The 25,018-nt window shown below is 44.9% G+C and overlaps 1 protein-coding gene across 6 annotated transcripts in view; it reads left to right on the top strand.

Moving 5' to 3' along the window:
- Window positions 1–25,018, top strand: part of GCNA (germ cell nuclear acidic peptidase) — an 87,357-nt gene that overhangs the window by 13,597 nt on the left and 48,742 nt on the right. For all 6 annotated transcript variants that reach the window (XM_089781726.1, XM_089781725.1, XM_089781728.1 and 3 more), the window contains one exon: window positions 15,240–15,420. In XM_089781726.1, the coding sequence (XP_089637852.1) occupies window positions 15,240–15,420 (181 nt within the window). The remainder of the gene's footprint in view (window positions 1–15,239; window positions 15,421–25,018) is intronic.

Here is a 25,018-nt window from a genome sequence, read left to right as displayed (position 1 = left end):
GAGGGCGGGGCCTGGACAAGCATGCATCCCTGAGGGAGACAGGAGAGCAGAGAGAGAGTGAGAGGCAGGCAGAGGATAAGAGAGAGAGAGGGAGAGGCAGAAGGCAGAGGAGAGCTGAGGGGGGGGGGAAGCAGTAGGAGGAAGAGTGAGAGAGAGAGAGAGAGAGAGAAACTGGAGGCTCAGGAGAGAAGACTGACATGGAGGAGAGACCTGAAAATCCTGTCTTATGACGGGCTAATTGTCTAGTTACCTGCATAATTGTTAAAAGGTGTGCGCTTCTGACAGAAGATTTTATGACTCTCTTTTGTGGACTATTCAGACATATCAATTAAATAAGCACTCAGAACTGTGGTTCCCCTGAACTGAAATTATCAAGGAACTAAAATTATTTATTTTTGTCCATTATTTTAATAGTTATAATCAATTTTAAGCTTCACTAATAGATTTTGTTTGGAATTCCATTTTTACTTTCAACAAAATCAAAGCTAATTAAAAAAAAATTCTTATAGAAAAAGTTTCTTCTAGAAATTGATGTACAAAATTCATTTAAATGACAAATCCCTTTGTTAGAGCAGTCAGTATTAAAGATCAGTATAGATAAGCTATAGAGTTATTTAGACTTTAGAGGTATAACTCAGCACCTATTCTGTGTTCTAAGATGTAATTTGTCAAGAGTTCACAAATCAGCAGCACAAATGATCGCAAATCATTTTTAGCCACTTGTTAACCAACTTCAGCTTAAGCAAATCAATACCCTCTTATCGTCAAAAGTCTTTAAAGTAGATCTCTGCAGTGTACTCTTAAAACTAACAGATAAAGCAAATGGCACATAAGATCAGCTTCTCTGATCCAGTGACTATAATGAGTAATTTTCTAGAGTGTTCTGGCAAAATTGGCAGTGCTATCATGAACAATGCAGCTATATTGGCCTTTTCTTAGGTATTACAGGCAGTCCCCGGGTTACGTACAAGATAGGGACTGTAGGTTTGTTCTTAAGTTGAATCTATATGTAAGTTGGAACTGGCGTCCAGATTCAGCTGCTGCTGAAACTGACTGCCAGTTCTGACTTACATACAGATTCAACTTAAGAACCCCAAGCGTCCCCAAGTCAGCTGCTGCTGAAACTGATCAGCGGCTGATTCCAGGAAGCCTGGGGCAGAGCAACTCTGCCTCGGGCTTCCTGTAGTCAGCGCTGGTCAGTTTCAGCAGCGGCTGACTTGGGGACGCCTGGGGCAGAGCAGCTGGGGTGCTGCTGGGTTGCTCCAGTAGCACCGCTCCTTGGTGCTACTGGACCAACCCAGCAGCACCCCAGCTGCTCTGCCCCAGGCGCGCCTGATTCAGCCACTGCTGAAACTGACCAGCAGCGGCTGAATTAGGACCTGGGGCAGAGCAGCTGGGGTGCTGCCGGGTTGGTCCAGTAGTGCCCAGAGCGGCGCTGCAGGACCAATCAGTAGCGCCCCAGCTGCTCTGCCCCAGGGTCCACAACAAAAGCCTGGTCTGCTGGGGGGGGGGGCACACTAGCTGCGGCCCCCCCCCCCCCCCCAGCAGACCAGGGGCACCGGGAGCAGCTTATCATAGAATCATAGAATAATAGGACTGGAAGGGACCTCAAGAGGTCATCGAGTCCAGCCCCCCGCCCTCAAGGCAGGACCACGCTCCGTCTACACCATCCCTGACAGATGTCTATCTAACCTGTTCTTAAATATCTCCAGAGAGGGAGATTCCACCACCTCCCTTGGCAATTTATTCCAATATTTGACCACCCTGACAGTTAGGAATTTTTTCCTAATGTCCAATCTAAACCTCCCCTGCTGCACTTTAAGCCCATTACTCCTTGTCCTGTCCTCAGAAACCAAGAGGAAGAAATTTTCTCCTTCCTCCTTGTGACACCCTTTTAGATATTTGAAAACCGCTATCATGTCCCCCCTTAATCTTCTTTTTTCCAAACTAAACAAGCCCAGTTCTTGAAGCCTGGCTTCATAGGTCATGTTCTCTAAACCTTTAATCATTCTTGTCGCTCTTCTCTGTACCCTTTCCAATTTCTCCACATCTTTCTTGAAATGTGGCGCCCAGAACTGGACACAGTACTCCAGCTGAGGCCTAACTAGTGCAGAGTAGAGCGGCAGAATGACTTCACGAGTTTTGCTTACAACACACCTGTTGATACAACCTAAAATCATATTTGCTTTTTTTGCAACAGCATCACTGTTGACTCATGTTCAACTTGTGGTCCACTATGACCCCTAGATCCCTTTCCGCCATGCTCCTTCCTAGACAGTCGCTTCCCATCTTGTATGTATGGAACTGATTGTTCCTTCCTAAGTGGAGCATTTTGCATTTCTCTTTATTAAACCTCATCCTGTTTACCTCTGACCATTTCTCTAACTTGCTAAGGTCATTTTGAATTATGTCCCTATTCTCCAAAGAAATTGCAACCCCACCCAGTTTGGTATCATCTGCAAACTTAATAAGCGTACTCTCTATCCCAATATCTACATCATTGATGAAGATGTTGAACAGTACGGGTCCCAAAACAGACCCTTGAGGAACTCCACTTGCTATCCCTTTCCAGCAGGATTTAGAACCGTTAACAACAACTCTCTGACTACGGTTATCCAGCCAATTATGCACCCACCTTATCGTGGCCCTATCTAAGTTATATTTGCCTAGTTTATCAATAAGAATATCATGTGAGACTGTATCAAATGCCTTACTAAAGTCTAGGTATATGACATCCACCGCTTCTCCCTTATCCACAAGGCTCGTTATCTTATCAAAGAAAGCGATCAGATTAGTTTGGCATGACTTGTTCTTCATAAACCCATGCTGGCTATTCCCTATTATGAACGGGGCTTTCCCGCCCCGGAGCTTGCAGGCAGCAATCCGCCACCTCGACCTCCGGGGCGAGAGAGCCCTGTTTGTAAGTGCGGATCTGACGTAAGTCGGATCCGCGTAAGTCGGGGACTGCCTGTGCTCTGAATTCAAAAGAGCTGAAGAAAGGCTGCCACAAAAGGAACCTTCTCCCAAAATAATTCCATGGACATTTCTTGCTCTGGCATGGTCTTGTTTGGATATGCTACGCTACTCTATACTGAGGAACAGCCTCCTTTATTTGTCAGCTGGAAGGGGTATGATTCTAGGTTGTATCAACAGGTGTGATGTAAGCAAAACTCGTGAAGTCATTCTGCCGCTCTACTCGGCACTAGTTAGGCCTCAGCTGGAGTACTATGTCCAGTTCTGGGGGCCACATTTCAAGAAAGATGTGGAGAAATTGGAAAGGGTACAGAGAAGAGCGACAAGAATGATTAAAGGTCTAGAGAACATGACCTATGAAGCCAGGCTTCATGAACTGGGCTTGTTTAGTTTGGAAAAAAGAAGATTAAGGGGGGACATGATAGCGGTTTTCAAATACAGGCAGTCCCCGGGTTACGTACAAGATAGGGACTGTAGGTTTGTTCTTAAGTTGAATCTGTATGTAAGTCGGAACTGGCGTCCAGATTCAGCCGCTGCTGAAACTGATCAGCGGCTGATTCCAGGAAGCCCGGGGTAGGGGCTTCCTGTAGTCAGCCACTGGTCGGTTTGAGCAGCTGGGGTGCTGCTGGGTTGGTCCAGTAGCGCCGCCGCTCCTCGGCGCTACTGGACCAACCCAGCAGCACCCAAGCTGCTCTGCCCCAGGCGTCCTGATTCAGCCGCTGCTGAATCTGACCAGCAGTGGCTGAATCAGGAGCCTAGGGCAGAACAGCTGGGGTGCTGCCCGGTTGGTCCAGTAGCGCCCAGAGCGGCGCTACGGGACCAACTGGCAGCGCCCCAGCTGCTGTACCACAGGTGTCTGGAGCAAAGCCACGGAGCACGGGGGCAGCGGGACAGCCCAGACGCGCCGTGGCTGTCCGCTGCCCGCGTGCTCCGCGGCTTTGCTCTGCTTTGCTCCCCCCCCCCTCCCCCTCCTGGTCTGCAGACCAGGGGGATGGGGGGGGGGGGCAAAGCAGAGCCAAGCCTTGGAGCGCGTGGGCAGCGGACAGCCCTGTCCGCTGCCCACATGTTCCGCCGCTTTGCTTCCTCTCCCTGGTCTGCTGGAGACCAGGGAGAGGAACCCCGTTCGTAACTGCGGATCCGACATAAGTCGGATCCACGTAACTCGGGGACTGCCTGTATCTAAAAGGGTGTCACAAGGAGGAAGGAGAAAATTTCTTCCTCTTGGTTTCTGAGGACAGGACAAGGAGTAATGGGCTTAAAGTGCAGCAGGGGAGGTTTAGATTGGACATTAGGAAAAAATTCCTAACTGTCAGGGTAGTCAAATATTGGAATAAATTGCCAAGGGAGGTGGTGGAATCTCCCTCTCTGGAGATATTTAAGAACAGGTTAGATAGACATCTGTCAGGGATGGTGTAGGTGGAGCTTGGTCTTGAGGGCGGGGGGCTGGACTCGATGACCTCTTGAGGTCCCTTTCAGTCCTATTATTCTATGATTCTATGAAATCTTTGGATGTAGTTAATATTTCTGTTGTTGTGTATTTACACAGAGTCCTCTCTCTCCAATCACAGGACACAGTGGTTCAAGTTCTTATTGACAATACTAGTACAGTATTTAATGTGAGCAAACAGGGGGACCACATTTCAACCAGCTGGACAAGAAGTCCATAGTTCTGTGGGAGTGGGACATAGTACACTTGATCCTATAGCTTTCTGCCTACATACTTGCCGATTATTAAGCAGACACATACATGATCAGAATAAGTAGATGTTCTCAAGAACTTGGTGGCAAACGTATACTTACTGTAGAAGTTTGTGGAATGAGACCTGTTTGCAACAAGGCATACCTCAAAATGTCATATGTTGATTACCAAAATAAGACAGGCAACCAGTTCATCTTGAATGTATTTTTATTTAGACTAGGGAGTAAGATACCTTTGTTTTACTCACAGTTCCTCTAACTCATAGAGTTTTTAGGAAAATAAATAAGAGCAAACCAAAATTTGGATTTGATTTAGATATTGGCATAGAGAGGACGCTTATTAAGTTTGCAGATGATACCAGGCGGGGATGGGTTGCAAGTACTTTGCAGGATAGGGTCTTAATTCAAAATGATCTGGACAAATTGGAGAAATGGTTTGAGGTAAACAGGATGAAGTTTAATAAGGACAAATGCAAAGTGCTCCACTTAGGAAGGAACAATCAGTTTCACACATACAAAATGGGAAGCGACTGTTTAGGAAGGAGGAAGGAGTACGGCAGAAAGGGATCTAGGAGTCATAGTGGACTACAAGCTAAATATGAGTCAATAGTGTGATACTGTTGCAAAAAAAGAAAACAATAAGAGCATAAGAATAGCCATACTGGGTCAGACCAAAGGTCCATCTAGTCTACTATCCTATATGCTGACAGTGGCCAATGCCAGATGCCCCAGAGGGAGTGAACACAACAAGTAATCATCAGGTGATCCCTCTCCTGTCGTCATTTCCAGACAAACAGAGGCTAGGGACGCCATTGATGGACTTAACCTCAGTGAATTTATCTAGCTCTTTTTTGAACCCTGTTAAAGTCCTAGTCTTCTCAACATCCTCTTGCAAGGAGTTCCACAGGTTTATTGTGCACTGCATGAAGAAAAACTTCCTTTTGTTTGTTTTAAATCTTCTGCCTATTAATTTCAATTGTTGACCCCTAGTTTTGTTATGGGAACAAGTACAGGCAGTCCCCGGGTTACGTACAAGATAGGGACTGTAGGTTTGTTCTTAAGTTGAATTTGTATGTAAGTCGGAACTGGTACATATTGTAGGGGAAACTCTAGCCAAACATTTCTCCAGAGCTCAGTTTTATTCTCCCACATCTCACTTCCCTCAGTCCTTTATTCTCAAGCTGAGGTGTCTGCTGAGAAAAGCCGCTCCGCGTCTCCCTGGTCTGCTGGGGGGGGGGGGGAGCGCTAGCTTCGCGTCTCCCTGGTCTGCTGGGGGGAAGCAGCTAGTGCGGGGTTGCCTCACCCCGTTTGTAAGTAGGGATCCGATGTAAGTCGGATCCATGTAACCCGGGGACTGCCTGTAAATAATTTTTCCTTATTCACTTTTTCTACTCCAATCATGATTTTACAGATATCTATACCCCTTAGCTTCCTCTTTTCTAAGCTGAAAAGTCCAAGTCTTTTTAATCTCTCTTCATATGGGACCTGTTCCAAACCCCTAATCATTTTTGTTGTCCTTCTCTGAACCTTTTCCAATGCCAATATATCTTTTTTGAGATGAGGCGACCATGTCTGTATGCAGTATTCAAGATGTGGGTGTACCATGGTTTTATAGAGAGGCAATAAGATATTCTCTGTCTTATTCTCTATCCCTTTTTTAATTACTCCTAACATTCTATTTGCCTTTTTGACTGCTGCTACACACTGAGTGGATATTTTCAGAGAACTATCCACAATTTTTTTTTATGATTCCTAACATTGTTTGCTTTTTGGACTGCCGCTGCACACTGAGGATGCGTCTAAACTACATCCCTTTTTTGGTAAAGGGATGTAAATTAGGCACTTCAGTATTGCAAATGAAGCCAGGATTTAAATGTCTCGCGCGTCATTTGATAATGGCTGTTGCCATTTTTTTCTGAAACGGGGCTTTTTTGAAAAGAAAAAAAAAACAGTTTAAATGAGAATCTTTCAAAAATGAAACCCTTTTTCGAAAGATCTTGTACTCCTCAAAAAATGAGGTTTACAGGATCTTTCAAAAAAGGGTTTCATTTTTGAAAGATTCCCATCTAAACTGCTGATTTTGGGGTTTTTTTTCTTTTTCAAAAGCCCCATTTCGGAGGAAAAAAGCGTCAGCCGCCATTATGCAAATGAAGCGCAGAATATTTAAATCCCAGCTTCATTTGCAATATTGACGTGCCTAATTTATATCCCTTTACTGAAAAAGGGATGTAGTCTAGATGTATGTACCCTGAGTGGATGTTTTCAGAGAATGACTCCAAGATCACTCTCTTGAGTAGTTGTAGCTAAATTAGTCCCCATCATATTGTATGTGTAGTTGGGATTATTTTTTCCAGTGTGCATTACTTTACATTATTCAACATGAAATTTCATTTGCCATGTTGTTTCCCAATCACTTAGTTTGGTGAGATCTTTTTGAAGCTCTTCACAGTGTGCTTTGGTCTTAACTATCTTGAGCAGTTTGGCATCTGCAAATTTTGCCACCTCACTGTTTCCCACTTTCTCTAGATCAATTATAAAATAAGTTGAATAGGATTGGTCCCAGGACAGGCTCTTGGGGGACCCCACTAGTTACCTGTCTCTTATCTGAAAGCTTATCATTTATTCCTACCCTTTGTTTCCATGATTCATTAACCGAGGTGTTATGAGCAAGACACAAGAAGTCATTCTTCCACTCTACTCCCTGCTGATTAGGCTCGAGTTGGAGTACTGTGTCCAGTTCTGGGCACCACATTTCTAAAAAGATGTGGAGAAATTAGAGACTTTCGAGAGAAGAGCAACAAAAATAATTAAAGGCCTAGAGGACATGACATATGAGGGAAGACTGAAAGAGTTGGGTTTGTTAAGTTTGGCAAAGAGTAGAATGAGAGGGGACATGATAGCAGTTTTCAATTACCTAAAAGGACATTAAAAGGAGGAAGGAGAAAAATTGTTCTTCTTGGCCTTTGATGACTGGAGAAAAAGCAATGGGCTTAAATTGAAGCAAAGAAGGTTTAGGTTGGACATTAAGAAAAACTTCCTAACTATCAGAGTGATTAAACACTGGAATACATTACCTAGGAAGGTTGTGGAATCTGCATCACTGGAAATATTTAAGATCAGGGTAGATAGGCATCTATAAGGTTCTTGGTCCTGCCGTGAGGGCAGGGAACTGGACTAGATGTCCTCTCAAGGTCCCTTCCAGTTCTATTATTCAATGAAAAATTGTGGAGCCTGAGAGAGACAACAGGAGTTCTCATATATTCTTTTCCTATTACAAAGGGCTTATCTGTCATCCAACATTCCGGTCATCTGAAGAAGTGGGCTGTGTCCATGAAAGCTCATGATACCATCTACATGTTTTGTTAGTCTATAAAGTGCTACCAGGCTATTTGTTGTTTTTTCAGTTTATCTGTCTCTCTCTGCAATTCCAGACTGATTGATCTAGAAGAGCCTGTATTTCTAGACTCTCTCCGCTCTATAGAACTTCGATAGATCTGGATTTGGTCTGTTTGTGGAGGGATTCTTTTAAATTTCAGGAAACAGTCAACTTGCCTTTGTTATGATCATAAGTGGAGTGTTCTTTGTGAGCGCACACCATTAACATAGCCCAGCTTCAGCTGCTGTTCAGTCTATCCCTGAGTACATAGTTCATTTGAAATTTCTTGAGCTCTCTCATATTGTCAGTCCAAGTACATCTTGCAGCCATCTTGCATAGCACACCTGAGCAAAGATTTCATTTATCTATGATCTAGTAAAAAGATTCTTGAAGGGGTTAATTAATCTAGGTGTGGGTTCTTTTAACTCAAGGAGTCAAGTCCCACACAATATTACTTAGTCATTAAACCTCCCTTTGAACCCACGGGAGAATATGTTCCCTATTTTAATCTCTTAATTAAGAGATTCATTGTAGCAAATATATCCAAATGGATTAATGCACCATCCTGGTACATGCGTGCTCAATTGGAGATTTTAACCAGCAGTATCTGAGTCTGTGCTGTGCACTATACCTTATTGTGCACCTGTGTGAGATCATACAAGCAGGTGCAACTCACCATCACTACAGCATCTTCTTCACTGCTCGTGGTTCCAGACAGTCCAGTGTGATGCCTGCTGAAATCATAGCTATCATCCTTTTAGTTATTCTGGTTTTAATTTAGTATTATTTTATTTCTTTTTATTTCCTAAGCATGTGTGTGCTTTACGTGATTACATTTCTTCTGTGGTCAGGGTCTTTTACCGTTGGTGGTTAAGGTTAGGGATTGTTAAGAACAGATATTAGAATCATAGAAGATTAGGGTTGGAAGATACCTCAGGAGGTCATCTAGCCCAACCCCCACCCAAAGCAGGACAAATTCCAACTAGAGACAGAGGCTAATTGCCTAGATAGACTTCAGGAGGAAAGGAAATAACCACAAAAGTGGGAAATTAAGGAAATCTCATATCAGTAGTATAAGAACGACCATAGTGGGTTAAACCAAGGTTTGTTTAGCCCAGTGGCCTGCCTTCTGACAGTGACCAGTACCATGTTCCCCGGAGAGAATGAAAAGAACAGATAAACATCAAGCGATCTCTGTCATTCATTCACAGCTTCTGGCAAACAGAGGCTACAGACACCATCCTTACCCATCCCGACAAACAGCCATTGATGGACCTGTCGTCCATAAATGTTTCTAGTTCTTTTTGAATCTGTTATAGTTATGGCCCTCACAACATCTTCTGGCAAAGAGTTCCACAGGCTGACTGTGCATTGTGTGAAGAAATACTTCCTTTTATTTAATTTGAATCTGCTGCCTATTAGTTTCCTTTTATTTGTTTTCAACAATGTATTGAGGGATCATCTAGCATCGTGATGTCCAATCAGTTCTGAAGCAGTAGCCACTAGAGTGACTATGCTATAGTGTACTAGCCACAGTCAACTGGGCAGATAGCCACATTGTTCAAGCCAAGTAACCACATTCAACCAACCACATGTGGCTAGAGTGTTAGACCCCATGGATATAGCAGATAAAGGTCAGATCCAAAGTCAGTATTAGAAGAGGACCATAAATTTCCCAAAGCTGCATGGCCATGCAGATTCCCATTAAGTCCAGTGCAGGAGCTCAGGGCTGCAGCAGGAATAAATTTCTCTCCCTAAGCCCTGAAGCTGCTATGGCCAGTGGAGGGGAGCCCCTCTTCACCAGCCCCAGCAGTGAGCCACCCAGATAAGCCTGAACACCAATCCCCTACCACACTGAGCACTGTCCTGTACCCCAAAGCCATCTAGGCCAGATCTTGTACTCCCTCCTGCACCTCAAACCCTGTCACAGCATCATAACACTCCTGTACTCTCCTTTCCCCCAGACCCTACATCTGAGCCTATCATACACTGGAACCCCCTACCATGAGCCCCTCACATACCCCAACCCAAATTCCTGGACCTTCACATCCAGAAGTCTGTGGCTTGCTTAGTACCCTAACCCTATATCTGACCCCAACACTGCCCGGCCTGGAGCCCCCTCCCTGAGCCAGCGTTCCCTTATGTACCTCCTCCTGCATCCAGATTTCCTCCCAGAGCTTGCACCTCTCACCCCTTCCCACACCCAAATCCCTCATTCCCACCCTGGAGCCTACACATCCTGTCTCAACCTAGCGAGGGTATGGCTAGACTGCAGGAGTTTTTCAGGATTCCGGAGATATCCCATAAAAACTCTTCTGCATCCAGGGATGCGTTTGTTCTTCCACTTCTTTTAGTGGAAGAGCAAACATGATCTTTCAGTCACCCCTATATTCCTCTTCCCACAAGGAATAAGGTGGCTTCCAAAAGAAGGGTTTTTTTCTGACATTTGGTCCAGTCTAGACAGGCCAAATGTTGGAAAAACCTCTTCCTACAGATTTTTTTTTAAAAAAAAGCAGCAATATAAGGATTGGGGATAGCAAGTGATGGAGAGGAGGAGAATAGAGGGGGCGGGGCTTCAAGGAAGGGGCAGGGTGGTAGATCTTGGCTTGTTCTGTCATTTAAAAAGTGATCTTGGGTGTAAAAAGGTTGGAGACCACTGGTCTAGAGTAAGAGTGAGCTGTCTCTCATAGGTCTGGCATGACTGCAATAAGTGTGATTTCTGGATCTGCCATACCATCACTGCCTCCCTCTCATTAGTTCTCTTGACCCAGAAATTAGGGACAATATCCCACTATAGCTTGCTTATGTCCCTCTCAAAGCTGGAAACTAGTTACAACGAGCAGGGCCTATGGGTCAATCCTTCTCTCTCACTCCCATTGATTCCTCTTACTAAGCCCATTTTATAGCAAAGTGAGACTTGGTTGTTTTAGTATTTACCAATTAATAATGTATTATGTAAGATACCTACAATACCCAATGCCCTTATTTGGGGTACATCCTGATACTCAGGATGTGCAAAAACTGTGTGTGTGATTAAGTTTTATGGCTGCACCTGTAACTTTTGTTTATCAAAAACAGAAGTACCAGTACAAGCTTGATTGTTGTGTGTCTTGCTGTGCTGCTTAATCTGCATTATTATGCAAAAATTCCTGCCTCTCAAAGCTTCCTCCCCCTTTAATCCCAGCCTTGCCTGTGTGCTTAGAATCATAGACTCATAGAGCTGGAAGAGACCTCAGGAGGTCAAGTCCAGCCCCCTGCCCAAGGCAGGACCAACGCCAACTAAATCAAGCCAGCCAGGGCTTTCTCAAGCCGAGACTTAAAAACCTCTGGGGATGGAGATTCTACCACCTCCCTAGGTAATTCATCCCAGTACTTCACTACCCTCCTAGTGAAATAGTTTTTCCTAATATCCAACCTAGACCTCCCTCACTGTAACTTGAGACTATTGCTCCTTGTTCTGCATCCGTCACTACTGTGAACAGTCTCTCTCCAGCCTGTTTGGAACCTCCCTTCAGGAAGTTGAAGGCTGCTCTCAAATCCCCCCTCACTCTTCTCCTCTGCAGACTAAACAAACACAGATCCCTCTGCCTCTCCTCATAGTTCATGTGCTCCAGCCCCCTCATCATTGTGGTCACCCTCCGCTGGACCCTCTCCAATGCGTCCACATCATTTCTGTAGTGGGGGGCCCAGAACTGGACATAATACTCCAGATGTGGCCTCACCAGAGCCGAATAAAGGGGACTAATCACTGCTCTGGATCTGCTGGCTTATGTGCACCAGACTTGAGACAGGTCTGGATTTTGCTTGTTAGGGATCTGCACTGTGATCAAGTCAGACATCACCATTTATTGTCAAGGCAGAGCTGTCCCGGCTCCCTTACAATAAGCTTCAGTGATATTGATAGCTCCAGCTTGGCCCCCCCAACCCTGGTACACATCTCTGCTGAAAATGTCCATGGACACTCTATTCACCTTGCCGTTCTTCCTGATTTTACTAGCAGTCTCAGGCACCCAAACCTAGAGGACTGCACCTCACAACTGGGAAGCTGCATGGCTGAATCCTGCAGCACTTTCTTGCTCAGATCAAGTTAGACAAGTTTTCCTTTGAAGTAGGAAGCCATCTTATGAGAGCTAGCTACCTTGCCAAGTGGAAGTGGTTTTCAATCTGGTCACTGCAGCACTGTCATCGACATTCTCCACTGATCCACTTATTCTGGGCTGTCTTCTCCATCTCAAGCGGCAGGGGCTCTCCATATCATTAATCTGGGTTCACTTGACTGCCATCTTTGCCTTCCACCCTGGCGCAGAGGGTTGCTAGGTCTTTGCTAACTGGATGGTCCGCTGTTTCCTTAGAAGTCTCGACAGGCTATATGGGCAGCTCTGACAGCCTATCCTGGCTTGGGTCCTGTCCAGGTTTACAGGAATGGCCTTTAAACCTTTGGCGACATGCTGTCTGTTTTCTCTCTCCTAAAGGGTGATGTTTTTAGTAGTGATAACAGCCGGGAAGGCGTCTGAAAGCAGGGCCCTAACATTGGAGCCCTTGTACTCTGTGTTCCATAAGTCCAAAGTTCAGCTCAGGCCTCACCTGACTTGTCTTCAGAAGGTTGTCTCCTAGTTTCACATAAACTGGAAGATCTTCCAGTATTGTAACCTAAGCTGCATGTGAGCATCAGGGAGAAAAGGCTTTACTAGTTGGATCTCTACAGAGCATTAGCCTTCTACATCAAGAGAATGAAACCATTCTGAAAGTATGTCCAGTTATTTGTGGCAGACAGAATGAAAGGTCCTCTTGTTTCTTCCCAATGGATTTCATCGTGGATCTTGTCCTACATGTGTGCGTGCTACTACCAGGCAGGGATGCATGCTCTTCCAATAATTGCACACACCACCAGGGCTTAGGCTTCTTCAGGGGAGTTACTGGCGCAGGTTCCCACCCAGGAAATGTGTGTATGGAGGACCATGTCGCTACTCTGCACTTTCCCCACACACTATGCAGTCACTAGATCGGTTGCCCACTTTGGTAGAGCGTTGTTGCAATCCTTATTTAAGTAGATCTGAGTAACCACCACCTTTATATCAGTCACTGCTTGCAAGAATGGAATATGTATAGGCAACTCTCAGAAGGAAACGTAACAGAGAGGTAGCAATGTTAGTCTGATCTTGGTAAAACAAAAAAAGCAGTCATGTAGCACTTTAAGACTAACAGGATAGTTTATCAGGTGATTAGCTTTCGTGGGGCAAACTCACTTCTTCAGATCATATTCTGAAAGCAAATTGGCATGACCAATGAATACAATGAAAAAAGTAAAAAAAAATTACCAACTGACAATTCAGCTACATAGAACAGAAGGTGGGGGCGAGAGGGGAGAGTGACAAGGAAGGAGGAAAAGGCTTATTGTAAGAGTCAATTAAGTGGCTAATCTGGGGTCACTACAAATATCAAAAGGTGGGGAGGCTGTCTTTGTAATGTGTAAGATAATTATCATCTCAATTAAGGCCCATTTGCAACGTGTCAAATTTTAGCATAAATAAAAGTTCTGAAGTCTCCCTCTGTAATCTGGAAGGAAATGTTACTCTCTTTACAGCAACTGTTCAAGATGTTGTCCATGTGTATTCCAACCTTTTAACAATGCTTCTGGGGAATCCTATACCTTCTAAATCCTGTATTGGGCAAATCTACTGCCCCATTCTACCTTTTTTTGCATGTTGGTGGAGGAGACATGATGGCACTTAGAACACAGGCACAGACACAATGACTATTGCTGGCCAAAAAAATCTGTGCACAGGAGTGGAATACGTAATACCTGCTGTAAGGGAAGCAACTATTTTTCATTTAATCTGGTACCATAAACTCTAAAATGTCTTACTCATAACTAATTTGTTATTCCAGGCTTCTGTAGAGGTCAGAATTCAGATGTTTGAATGCATTATCTAAGCACTTCCATACCATAGCATGTTTGGTTTACTGTTCAGTGCAACTTTCAGTCAGAATTTTCTGGGTCTGTAATATTTGGTTTGGAGATAATTGTCTATTGTCTGTAAAGTTTCTGATGACTACTTTTGCTGTAATTCCATTGTAATGATGTGTGTATGTACAAGAGAGAGTGCACAATTCCAAAGTGCTTTTTGCATCTGGTTTGAACAATGTTAGTGCTCTACAGATCAGTGATTTTTCCAGTACTGAAGTAATTTTTCTACAGAATATAAATATACCAATTAATATTTTTAGTGGTAGTAGAGAAGCTCTATTGAGACAAATATATCCTGTTCATCAACAATGTGTGTTGCTGTTGTTGTGTTGTGAAGGCAATCTTGTGAATTTATGCAGACACCTCTGAAGATGGGTATATTGAATGAGGAATGCAGCTTACTGCATACAGGCAGTCCCCGGGTTACGTACAAGATAGGGACTGTAGGTTTGTTCTTAAGTTGAATCTGTATGTAAGTCGGAACTGGCGTCCAGGTTCAGCCGCTGCTGAAACTGATCAGTTTCAACAGTGGCTGAATCTGGAGGCCAGTTCTGACTTACATACAGATTCAACTTAAGAACCCCAGGCATCCCCAAGTCAGCTGCAGCTGAAACTGATCAGCGGCTGATTCCAGGAAGCCCGGGGCAGGGGCTTCCTGTAGTCAGCCACTGGTCAGTCTCAGCAGCGGCTGACTTGGGGACACCTGGGGCAGAGCAGCTGGGGTGCTGCTGGGTTGGTCCAGTGGCACCCAGAGTGGCGCTACAGGACCAACCGGCAGTGCCCCAGCTGCTGTACCACAGGCGTCCGGAGCAAAGCCGCGGAGCATGGGGGCAGCGGGACAGCCCAGACACGCTGTGGCTATCCTGCTGCCCTCGGGCTCCGCGGCTTTGCTCCCCGTCCCCCTGGTCTGCAGACCAGGGGGACGGAGAGCAGAGCAGAGCAAAGCGGCGGAACACGCAGCCAGCTGACAGCCCAGACGCATCTGGGCTGTCAGCTGGCCGCGTATTCCGCCGCTTTGCTTCCTCTCCCTGGTCTGCTGGAGACCAGGGAGAGGGAGGGCCCCGTTGGTAACTGAGGATCCAACGTAAGTCGGATCCGCGTAACTCGGGGACTGCCTGTACTCATTTGTGATCCAGTTTCTAGTCTCTCTAGTCTGTGTTTGTTGGTGGAATTTCATGTTATTTGTTTTAATTGGTTGTTTGATGTTTTGATTTGTGCTTGCAGAACAGGAAAACATCAAGCTTCCCTGTGACAGTGCACAACACTCTGTTAGGAAAAAGAGAATTGTGACATCAAAATCAGAATCCTCTTCATCTAAAGAAACACCTTCCAGTGTAATGCCTTCTCTGAGGATTCCTAAGAGCAAATCAGTCTCTAGTATACATTCATCTGAGACAGAGGAAAGGTACATCTTTCTTTTCTCTATCTTTTAGTGTTCTTAGAGTATAACAAATGGGTCAGGAACAGTGTTTCCTCTAAGATTTTCCATCCATGAGTAGAGTGAGTTTTGTCTTGTGCACCAGTATTGAAGTCCTATGTGCTTGTTCTGATGTGTGCCACCATATACAATTTTAAATATTATGGAAGTTATCATACTTAAATAAGGGATAATTAACAAGGTATATGATTTTAAATTAGGGTTGCAAGATGGTTTCAACAAAAATACTGGACATACTTGACATTACATCACAATCTACATTACATCTTATTTAGAAACTATCGGACACTTATATTTTCTCAATTTGTTTCCCAAACAGAGAGCTCAAATACTGGACTGTCCGGTTCAAAGCCAGACACCTGGCAACCCTATTTTAAATGTTAATTTAATATGAAATCAAATAAAAAGAAAATTAATACATCAAAATTTTCAGTAGCCACTTGGTATCATTTTCATTCCTTTATCTGCCCTCCTGCCCCTCTGTTGGAGTTGTTGGCAAGAAAGAACTGAAAGGGTGTAGGGCTGGTGGCACCTAATACTATCGATGCATGAGTGCAGCAATCCAGAGGGTGCCACTGCTGACCATGTGGCTACCTCTAAGGCAATGTGCACCTAGAATAGAAAGGATATAAGTAACATGTCTCTAAGAACAACAGTTATGAAAGGTAGGTAACTGTTTTTCCCCTACTGCAGCTGTCTTTAGGTTGGGAATTAAGGTTTTCCCTCCCTATTTTTCCTAATTTGAATTGTTGCTTTCCTTGACTAATGCTTCTCTTCCACTTTTATATCTTGGGGAAAAGGGCATTCAGTAAAATGTAATGCCTGTAAAAGCTTCTCCAAAAGGAGCTGAAAAATTAGGTTAACCAGATCCAGAACTAATTGATTCAAGAACCTGAGCTAGCTCAAAATGTTCTTCTGTGAAAGTCACCAAGCACAATTCCTTTAACGAACAGCGCCTCCCCACCTCTCTTTCCCCCCTCCCCCAAAAAAGTACCACATGTAGTTCCAGCAGTTTCAAGGAGCCATGTGGCAAAAAGAAGCGTTCCACAAAGGATCCTACCATCATGACATTGAGTTCCACAGATTACTTGTGCATTGTTTAATTTGTTTTGTTTTTATAGATTTATAGGTTCTCAAGTTTCCTTCTCTGTATTATTTATTTAAAAACCTCTCTTACACTCCCTTTTTTGGCCTGGTCGTGAAACAACCCTAATATTTTTAGGTCTTTCTTGAAATGGAAGTGTTTCCATGCCTCTAATTGTCTTGTCATCAGTCTCTGAACTGCCTCTCTTTGCTGTATTTCTTTGGAAGTAAAGTAACTGGAACTGAAGAAAGCTGACATACCATTTGATTTATATAGTGCTTATAGATTTTAAGGCTTAAAAGGAACATTATGCAGGAGGTCAAACTAGCTGATCATAACACACACTGAAGAACCTCACACAGTATACTCTCTACCAATCCTGTAATTTCTGTTTGAGCTATATAATTTATCTTTTTAGAAAGATATCCAGTCTTTTAAAAAAATCTTCAAATAATGGAGAATCTGTAGGTAGGTAGTTGGGATATGAAAGTGTAACTGTGTACACGATTAACCAATGAGTCTAGTGACACTAGGCTCATCGGTTAACCTTCATGGTTTCACACAGGCTCCTGAGGACATGCCTGTCTGCTTCCCTCTCCCTCTTCCCCCCCACCTCCCCACTTATAAGCATGTAAATGCTGAAATTTTCAGCAGTTACACGTTTACTTGATTAAATGAATTGTAACATCCTTAGTGGTAGGTTCTTCTAGTGGTTGATCACTCAGGTTAATTACACTTTAAAAAAAATCACCTAATTTCTAGTCTTAATTTGTTTAATTTTAGTTTCTAACCATTGTTCTGTCTTAGCTCTTTAATTTGAAAATTAGAGCTTTCTTAATCTTTTCTTGGATGAACTAAACAGATTGAGTTTATTTAGTCTCTGACTATAATGGAGTATCATACTTGTTCTTCAAGTGATTGATGTTCTGTGAAGTGCACTACATGTGCCCAGGACTGGAGATTTTTTTCCCTAGTAGTATCTGTTTTGGTCTACTTGGGCACCTCCACTTTTTGTGCCCTATACCAAGAGTTTTAAGGAGGGGCCGATGGATGGCTGACATCTTTACTTCAGTCTTACCACTCATTGTTTAGGATGAAGTGTCAGTGTTCATGCTGACTACTACTTCAGCTTTTTCCTATAAATAAATTGTAAATAATTTTGAATATGTAGCTTTAATTATTTATCTAATCATTTGAAGTTCATCTCCCTAACATTTGGAGGAGTGATTCTACTTTAAAAAACAACCAAAAAACAACCAAACAAAATTTTTTTGCTGAAACTTCATGCAGTGCCGCAAGCTCTTCCTGGTCACAGTCTACTATGGTGCCTGTCTGTACTGTCTGAGGAAAACCACATTCAGACCAAGTGCAACAGGACAAAGCAGTAAAGGAAGTTCCAAATCTGATCATGAAGAAGGCCCATGAAACTCTAGACAACTGATGGGAGACACATTCTCTCCCCAGCCTAGTACCTTGGCCTCAAAAAGGTAAGAGCAACCTGTTGAGTACAGTTCCAGGACTCTCCATCCTCTCCCAACTGGCTATGAGAGACTTGGATGAGCAGAGTCAAGGTGAATAGGGAGGGGAGGGAAGGGAGACATAGGCACTCCAATAAGGCAAGGAGGGGGAGTTCCATTTTCATATCCTCAATGAAACCAAAGTCCCCATCTCATACCAAGCCAAGAAAGTTCCATAGTGGGACTGTCTGGTATGAGGATAGACCAGCCTGGTAACTAACTGAACAGCAAGACTGTGCCAGCTCCTGGTACTGTGAGTAGTACTTGGACACCAACAACAGCCTCTGTGCCACCACTTCCAGATTCCAAGCTAGAATGTCACTGGTACCATCAATGAGTAGTCAGGTGATTCCCACCTCTGCGGATACTGACTCTCTCCCATTTTGGATTTGAAGTCAGAGTCAAAAGGTTGAAATGAATATGGCCTATATTCTGACTACTCCCCAAGAGGCAGCTCTGGGAGTGAAGTCTATATAGTGTTTCAGGTGTCTTCAGGGTATCTTAGTATTCTCAAAAGAACAGATTACCCTCTCTTCACGTATTGGTACCCATCACCATGGGGCCAGGCACCAAGGTTTGAAGTCCCACAATGATAGTACTGTGACCCAGAAGACCCGTGATACTAGTAGCCTACCCAACAGCTACAACAATCAGAATAGGTGAACACCACGTTGCTGATCGTGTCGTTGTCCTCTCCATATGAGGCAGTGATTCCAGCTTTCCTGCCATGTCTTAAGGCTCCTAAGTCTTTCTAGGAGTTGCTCAAAAGGCTACAGATTGCCTTGGAAGAGGTCCATGAAACTCCACATAGACTGCTAGACATCCTGCACACACTGGACTGAGTAGACTGGCACTTCCAATCGACTGCACTGTCCTTGAACCTACTAAGACACTTAGCAAATGTTTGCCACTAGTATCCAAGCGGGCTCCAGCCAGTTAGTCTAGATCAGTGGTCCCCAACCTTTTGAGGTTGTCGGGTGCCAGGGGGCGTGGCTGTTCGCCCGCCGGGTGCCAGGGGGCGGGGACACTTGCGCGCCCGGGGGCGCCCCCCCCCCAGCCGCGCGCCCGGGGCCGGTGCTCACCCCGTAAGCGCCGTGCGCCCGGGACAGGGCCGGCGCTTTCCCCTCCCCCCTGCAAGCGCCGCGCGCCCGGGGCCGGCGCTCCCCCCCCTGCAAGCGCCGCGCGCCCGCGGCCGGCGCTCCCCCCCCCCGCCCGGGCCGGCGCTCCCCCCCCTGCAAGCGCCGCGGGGCCGGGGCCGGGGCCACGCCAGCCCCGAGCACCTGGCAGGCACATGCAAGTGCACCGTGCTGGGGACCACGGGTCTAGATGTATCCAGCAATGTGATTGTGCTATATTACTTTAACAATCTAAATCTAAGGTATCTAAAAGGGTGTCATAAGGAGGAGGGAGAAAACTTGGCCTCTGGGGATAGAAGCAGTAGCAATGGGCTTAAACTGCAGCAAGGGAGATTTAGGTTGGACATTAGGAAAAAGTTCCTAATGGTCAGGGTAGTCAAACACTGGAATAAATTGCCCAGGGAGGTTGTGGAATCTCCATCTCTGGAGATATTTAAGAGTAGGTTAGATAAATGTCTATCAGGGATGGTCTAGACAGTATTTGGTCCTGCCATGAGGGCAGGGGACTGGACTTGATGACCTCTCAAGGTCCCTTCCAGTCCTAGTAGTCTATGAATCAGGGAGAAGTGTAATTCTCAGAACTATGATCAGAAGCTGTCACCATTTGGAACTTTTACCATACTTATGTACAGGGCTCGACAAATAATGTAATCTACTTGCCCGTGGCGAGTAGATTGCAACCCAGAAGAGCCAGCGCAGAGCAATCTGCACATGCACAGAACGCAGAATGGCGTGAAACAGTGCAGCTGGCGAGTGGGGCTTGCCACCGCTTGGCGAGCCCTGTTTATGTAGAATATTCTGACCTCTGTGCATCTGCCAAACACTGTGGCGTACCCTTTGTACAGTATTCCACAGAACATGTGTGGGAGCTGCACAACCAAAATCTACAGGAGGTGTTTTGGGTATGAGGATTTCAAAATCACAGAGCTATTTGTATCAAATATGAACAAAAAGTACAAAGACTTCTGCTCCAGAGGGAGTGCTCTCATGTGATAGCTGGAGGCTGTCAAGTACACATTTTCTCCAACAGAACCCCTATTACAGAGGATATTGAGGAAAATCCAGTAAGACAGGGTACAGGTCATTTTCATTGAACCTGATTGAGTCCTTCAAGTTGGTACTCCATGTTATTGCAAGTCATGTCCACCACTTCTCCCAAGGCAACAACTCTTGACTCAGAATAGGGAGAGGACTTACTATGCCAACCCAACCATGCTACACCCGATGGCATGGCATTTGGATGTTGGAACTGTAGGCAGCCTGCTTGGCAGATGTCCAAGCTGTACTGAGCAGCAGTAGAAAGAACTCTACCCAGAAATGCTCTACATTAGGAACTATCATAAAAAAGCAAGCCTCCACACACATTTCACCTCTTCAACACTTTACTACTATTCAACAAACCACCTACAAGGACCACTTCATCTCTCTTCAGAAGAAAAAGGACAATAAACTGTCCAAACTGCTACATGCCTTTCAACTCACCCAACATCATCATCAACCTATCCAATCACTCTCTCAGCCCAGCAGAAGAATCTGTCCTATCCCATGGACTCTTCTTCTGCCCCACCACACCCACAAATATTATTCAGTTCTATGGGGATCTGGAATCCTATTTTTCGGTGCCTCCGCCTGAAGAAATATTTCCAACACACTGATATACAACATATTGACCTCACTGCTCCCCCACGCCATTCCCACAAGAAGGCGGCTTCTGTGTGGACCCCCACCAACAGACGTAACGAAAGTCTGGATTTCTATATTGACTGCTTCCGCAAACGCGCTCAAACTGGCATTATCAGCAAACAACAACATATTGCATACAACCTCAGTCATGCAGAACACAATGCTATTCACAGCCTCAAAACCAATCCTAACATCATAATCCAAGAAGCTGGCAAAGGAGGAGCTGTAGTCATGAACAGGACAGATTATGAACAGGAGGTGATCAGACAACTCACCAATACCAGATTCTACAGGCCTCTCTCCTGTGACCCCACTAAAGAATACCAAGAAAAATGAAAAAACTGCTCATGAAACTGTGATGCTACTCAGGAACAACGTTGTGCTAACACCCCCCCTCCCCCCCCAAATCCCCGACCCGGAACTTTCTATCTACTACCCAAAATACCACAAACCTGGTAATCCCGGACAGCCCATCATCTCCAGCATCAGCACACTTACAACAGGATTATCTGGCTATATCGACTCCCTCCTCAGACCCTATGCTACCAACATTCCTACCTACCTCCGCAACACCACTGACTTCCTGAGGAAACTCCAAAACATCAATAATCTTCCTGAAAATACCATTCTGGCCACCATGAATGTAGAAGCCCTCTACACGAACATTCTACACGAAGACGGATTACAGATCATCAGAAACACCATCTCCGATAACAACACTGTACACCTGATTACAGAGCTCTGTGACTTTGTCCTCACCCACAACTACTTCCAATTCAGAAACAATTTCCATCTCCAAATCGGCAGCACAGCCATGGGCACCCGCATGGCACCACAATATGCCAACATCTTTATGGCTGACCTTGAATAACGTTTCCTCAGCTCTTGCCCTCTAATACCTCTACTTTTCTTACTCTACATCAATGACATCTTCATCATATGGACTCATGGAAAAGACACTCTTGAAGAATTCCACAAGGATTTCAACAACTTCCACCCTACTATCAACCTCAGCCTAGACCAATCCACAAGGGAAATCTACTTCCTGGACACTATAATACAGTTAAATAATGAACAAATTTCCACCAGCCTATATCGAAAACCCACCAACTGCTATACTTACCTTCATGCTTCCAGCTTCCATCCGAGACACATTTTTCAGTTGATTGTATACAGCCAAGCCCTACAATACAACCGGATTTGCTCCAACCCCACAGACAGAGCCCATCACCTATAGGATCGTTACAAAGCATTCCTAAAACTGAAATACCCACCTGGGGAAGTGAAAAAACAAATCGACAGAGCCAAAAAAACACTCAGACATGAATTACTTCAAGACAGACCCAAAAGAGAAAATAACAGAACTCCTCTTGTTGTTTGTTACCTACAGTCCACAACTCAGACCCCTCCAACGCATTATACACAATCTACAATCCATCTTAGAAAATGATCCCTCACTCTCAGGGTACGTCTAGACTACATGCCTCTGCCGACAGAGGCATGTAAAATAGGCTACCCAGCATAGTCAATGAATCAGGGATTTAAATATCCCCGGATTCATTAAAATAAAAATGGCCACCGCGCTGTGCCAGCTTAGCTGATCGTCAGTACAGTGCACGAGTCAAGACGCAGATCGGTTGACAAGGGAAGCCTTTGTCGACCGCTCCTGTTTCACGACCCCCTAACCCAGTGATCTCCAACCATTTTAAGCAGGAGATCACTCTTTGAATTCAAGTGCAAATCCAAGATCTACCTCAAATATAAATACCCTTGCCCCGCCTGCCTCCTTCCCCCCCACCCCCTCCCCTCATTCCATCCTCCCTCTCTTGCCCATCCTTACTCACTTTCATCAGGCTGTGGCAGAGGGTTGGAATGCAGGTTCTGGTCTTGATTAAAGGATCTGGAGTGTGTGTGAGGGGCTCTGAGCTGCTCTTGGGGCAGGAAGTTAGGATGTAGGAGGGAGTTCTAGATGCAGGCTCTGGGACAGTGTTTGGATGCAGGGGTGCTCAGAGCTTGGGGTGCAGCAGTGGGTTCATGACTGGGGTAGGAGTTCGGGATATGGGCTCTAGCTGGGCACTGCATAGCTCTGGTGGCTCCTGGTTGGTAATGCAGTGGGGCTAAGGCAGGCTCACCCCTGCCCTGGCCATGGACCACTCCTTAAAGTACCCAGCAAACTCCATCCCAAGCACTGTAGTGCCCCCTTTCTGCTTTGTGGAGAAAGGATACAGAGTGGGAGGGGGCACCTTAACATCAGCACCCCTCCTCGCCCTGCCCTGCCTTGCCCTGCACAGAAAACAGGAGGCTCCACAGGGGAAGGGCAGCTCCAAGGCAAAGGGCAGGAGATGAGCAGCAGTGGGGGGAGGGGCAGCTGAAGTGCTGGCACTTGATAGCCACTGGGCCAAAACAGTCAGGATCACTTGTCAGAGGCTCTAAGATCTACCAGTAGATCACTATCTACTGGTTGGTGACCACTGCCCTAAACTGAAGCACATTCTTTCTGATAACTATGCCACACAACCACATCATAAGCCTCCAGGAACCCAGCCCTGCAACCAGAAAAGATGTCAATTCTGCCCATATATCTACACTGATGAATTCATCGCCAGAGCAAACAACATAAGCCACACAATCAAAGGGTCATTTGACTGCTCACCCAGCAATTTGATCTATGCCATCAAATTCCAACAGTGCCCCACTGCTATATATATTGGACAAACTGGATGGTCCCTGCGGGAAAGGATCAATGGACACAAATCGGATATACGTAAAGGGAACACGGAAAAATCTGTTGGTGAACATTTCTGCTTACCTAACCATACTTTAACAGACCTGCTGGTGGCGGTCTTGTCACAGGCCAGCTCTACAAGCCAGATCCACAGGGAAGCACTTGAATCATACTTCATACACAAATTCAGTTCACATGCTGATGGACTTAATCGTATGGGTTGACTAGGACATTATCTACTTTATAACCACTGAAGGTGCCAACAGCAACTATCTATTTACTTTGATCTACTTAGGTTTAAGTACCCATTCTTCAGATATTTAATGATGCCCTGTCTCACATCCCCCTTCCTTTTTTTCTTTTTTGCGCCCCCCCCCCCCTTTATTTATTTTGAGTTTTCATATCCCCCACTCATACTCCGGTCATCAGCTCATGATACCATCTACATGTTTTGTTAGTCTATAAAGTGCCACCAGACCATTTGTTGTTTTTTTTCTGTAACAGACTAACTCGGCTACCTCCTGAAGCTCCAGGATGTAAATTAGACACTTCGAAATTGAAAATGAAGCCAGGATTTGAATTTCCCATGCTTCGTTTGCATATTTGCGTCATGGCGCTCTTTCATAACTCTGTTTTGAAAGTGAAACCTCAGTCTACACATGGTTCTTTTGAAAATAGAAGCCTTTTTCAAAAGATCCTGTAAACCTCAGGCTGTGTCTAGACTACATCCCTTTTTCGGTAAAGGAATGTAAGTTAGGCATGTCGATATTGCAAATTAAGCTGGGATTTAAATAGCCCCGTGCTTCATTTGCATAATGGCAGCTGCTGCTTTTTTCCGAAACTGGGCTTTTTCGGAAAAAAACCCGGCATTTTTTGAAGAGTACAGGATCTTTCAAAAAGGGTTTTATTTTCGAAAGATTCCCATCTAAAGTGCCGGAGGAGTTTTCGAAAAAGCCCCATTTTAGAAAAAAGCATCAGCCACCATTGTGAAAATGAAGCGCGGGATATTTAAATCCCGGTTTCATTTGCAATATCGACGTGCCTAACTTACATCCCTTTACCGAAAAAGGGATGTAGTCTAGACGTACCCTCATTTTTTATAGGATCTTTCGAAAGAACTGCGTCTATACTGGGGTTTCACTTTCAAAATAGCGCTTTTTCGAAAGAGCGCCATGACATTCAAATCCCGGCTTCATTTGCAATTTCGAAGTGTCTAATTTACATGCCTCTGCAAAAGAGGGATGTAGTCTAGACACACCCTAAGAGGCTGGATCTGTTGGTTTACTCACTGGGTAGCTTCCAATTAAAGGTTGCTAACCAACACGCAGTGTTAGCTTAATATAATTACAATACATGGGCGACCATGGAGAAATTTAAGGAACTTCTCCCATCAGAATGTAGTACTGAGTTTGCGGCCCTC

Source organism: Pelodiscus sinensis, chromosome 13, assembly GCF_052426305.1.
Source record: "Pelodiscus sinensis isolate ZL-2025 chromosome 13, ASM5242630v1, whole genome shotgun sequence".
NCBI lineage: Eukaryota > Metazoa > Chordata > Testudines > Trionychidae > Pelodiscus > Pelodiscus sinensis.
This window is presented reverse-complemented; position numbering and strand designations above follow the sequence as displayed.